General features: G+C 47.7%; 1 protein-coding gene across 5 annotated transcripts in view; it reads right to left on the reverse strand.

The window, feature by feature from the left end:
• VPS72 (vacuolar protein sorting 72 homolog (S. cerevisiae)) overlaps window positions 1-3,020 on the reverse strand; it is a 32,544-nt gene that overhangs the window by 10,542 nt on the left and 18,982 nt on the right. For all 5 annotated transcript variants that reach the window (XM_011937850.1, XM_011937849.1, XM_011937847.1 and 2 more), the window contains exon 4: window positions 1,160-1,336. In XM_011937850.1, the coding sequence (XP_011793240.1) occupies window positions 1,160-1,336 (177 nt within the window). The remainder of the gene's footprint in view (window positions 1-1,159; window positions 1,337-3,020) is intronic.

Here is a 3,020-nt window from a genome sequence, read left to right on the forward strand (position 1 = left end):
TTTTTTTTTTTTTTTGAGACAAGAGTCTCGCTCTGTCACCCAGGCTGGAGTGCAGTGGCACGATCTCGGCTCACTGCAAGCTCCGCCTCGCAGGTTCTCACCATTCTCCTGCCTCAGCCTCCCGAGTAGCTGGGACTACAGGCGCCCGCCACCGTGCCCGGCTAATTTTTTTGTATTTTTAGTAGAGACGGGAGTTTCACCATGTTAGCCAGGATAGTCTCGATCTTCTGACCTCGTGATCTGCCCGCCTCGGCCTCCCAAAGTGCTAGGATTACAGGCGTGAGCCACCGCGCCCGGCCGAGGTTTTTTTTTTTTTTGAGACGGAGTATCGCTCTGTAGCCCTAGAGGGAGTGCAAGGGTATGATCTCAGCTCACTGCAACTTCCATCCACCTCCCAGGTTCAAATGATTCTCCTGCCTCAGCCTCCCAAGTACCTGGGATTACAGACATGTGCCACCACGCCCAGCTAATTTTTGTATTTTTAGTAGAGACAGGGTTTCACCATGTTGGCCAGGCTGGTCTGGAACTCCCAACTGCAGGTGATCCACCCATCTTGGCCTCCCAAAGTGCTGGGATTACAGGTATGAGCCACCACGCTTGGCCCAAACTGAAGAGATTTTTAAAGCAATACCATAAAATAAAGAGATTTTTAAAGCAATTTATCTCATGCAGGTCTAATCTGCTGACTTTACATTCTCATGATTATCATTAAAGTCAACATTATCACCCCCTGCTTTTTTTTAAAGAGATGGGGTCTCACTATGTTGTCTAGGCTGGTTGTGAACTCCTGACCTTAAGGGATCCTCCTGCCTAAATTCCCTGAGTCATTAGGTGTACACCCTATTTTATAAACAAGAAAAGCAAAATGTGAATAAGTAAAGTAATTTACCTACAGTCTTAAAGCAAGTGAATAGCAGAACCAGGATTTGACCTCAATTCTATACAACTCTTATTTTACACCAAAGTACCTTAGCTTGTTCTTCAGAGTGCTCATAACTGCCTAGACCTTTGCACCTAATCATCTACTCTCTGCCATTTCTTCCTTCTGATTCTCTCATCCCAAATTTCCATCTCTCCAATTCTTTGGTTCTCCAGGTCTCATGGTTTTTCTCATGCCCCTCAGCCCCTATACCCACTTCTTCTGAAACCACAGACTGACCCAGTGAACGTAAATTAAGCTCTTCTGTGATCTTGGCCTCCCGGAGCAGCTCCTCCTGGGTTAGTGGCCGCTCACAGTGGGGCCCCTTTCGCCGTCTTGACTGGCCCTGCCTCTCCTGTACCCGAAGGAACGTTTGTCGTGTATGCTCAGCTGTAGACTGACGCATGGACTTACGACCTGAAAGAGAGTGAGATAAGAAGAAATCTTTGAATTTACGTCCACCTATTTTATTTTATTATTTATTTATTATTATTATTTTTGAGACAGAGTATTGCTCTGTCGCACAGGGTGGAGTGCAGTGGCACGATCTTGGCTCACTGCAAGCTCCGCCTCCCGGGTTCACGCCATTCTCCTGCCTCAACCTCCCGAGTAGCTAGGACTACAGGCGCCTGCCACCATGCCCGGCTAATTTTTTGTATTTTTAGTAGAGACGGAGTTTCACCGTGTTAGCCAGGATGGTCTCAATCTCTTGACCTTGTGATCCGCCTGCCTCAGCCTTCCAAAGTGCTGGGATTACAGGCGTGAGCCACCACACCCGGCCCAACCCCTCTACTTTCAAACACTTGCCTACACCCTCTGGAACTCATGCTCTGTAATCTGCCAACTCATCTGTATCCTCGAGCTCCTCACTCAGCATTCCTTCCATGATTTGCCTTATCAGAAACCTGGTCATTCACTGAGGCCACCACTCCTCTCTGCAGCCCTCTGGTGGAGGTTGCTCATTCTCTTCATCCCTACAGGATATACCAATGTCCTACTGGGTCCCACCCTGTAGCTTTCAGATCACTACTTTTCTGCCTACAAGCAAACTCCCTTCTCTTTTGAAACCTGTGCCAAGAGTCTAGATTAACTTCTGTCCTTCCTAGTCATGGTCACTCCCTCCCTCACTGAAGACTTTGGCAGTGGTTTCCACTCTTCGTCTCTACCCCAATTCCTATCATCTTAGGGTCACCCTGGTGACTTCGAAGTGCTCATGGGTAGCCCCTTCAACACTGCATGGCCACAATTTATCACCTCATCTCTAACAACCTTCTTTTCCTTGTCACTTTACTTTTATTTTTTTTCGAGTCTCACTCTCTTGCCCAGGCTGGAGTGCAGTGACGCAATCTCCACTCACTGCAACCTCCGCCTCCCGGGTTCAAGTGATTCTCCTCAGTGATTCTCAGCCCCCCGAGTAGCCAGGACAACAGGTGCGCACCACCAGGCCTGGCTAATTTTTTGTATGTGTAGTAGAGATGGGGTTTCACCATGTTGGCCAGGCTGGTCTCGAACTCCTTACCCCATGATCCGTCCGCCTTGGCCTCCCAAAGTGCTGGGATTAGAGGTGTGAGCCATTGTGCCAGGCCACATTTTCCTTTTTAAATCATGCTTAGGTTGCTCACTGTATTATTTCAATCACTTCAGTCACTCTCCTGTCAATAATTCCCTTGCCCTGATCTGGACTGCTGAGTGCTACTGGAGAAAAATAACAGCACAGACTGCAACCACCATAAATTCATTCATGGTCCTAGCCTTCAGCAGGTCCTTCAATACTGCTCGATATCCCACACCAATAACTATTTTAAATGCTCCTCAGTCTCATCACGCTTCCAGCTGTATCCTTAATGTTTGACAGATGGTGCCGCATAATGAAAAAGACATCAGGTGAGAACCACTGCAATGCCCTCCCTTTGGATTACAAACCTACAACTGTAAGCCACATTTTAAAATAGAAACAGGGTCTCACTATGTTGCCCAGGCTGGTCTTGAACTCCTGGGCTCAAGCAATCCTCCTTCCTTGGCCCCCCAAATTGCTGGGATTACAGGCATGAGCCACTGCACTTGGCTAAGCCACACTTTCTTTCTTTTTTTTTTTTTTTTG

This window comes from Colobus angolensis, unplaced genomic scaffold (assembly GCF_000951035.1).
Source record: "Colobus angolensis palliatus isolate OR3802 unplaced genomic scaffold, Cang.pa_1.0 Scaffold169, whole genome shotgun sequence".
Lineage (NCBI taxonomy): Eukaryota > Metazoa > Chordata > Mammalia > Primates > Cercopithecidae > Colobus > Colobus angolensis.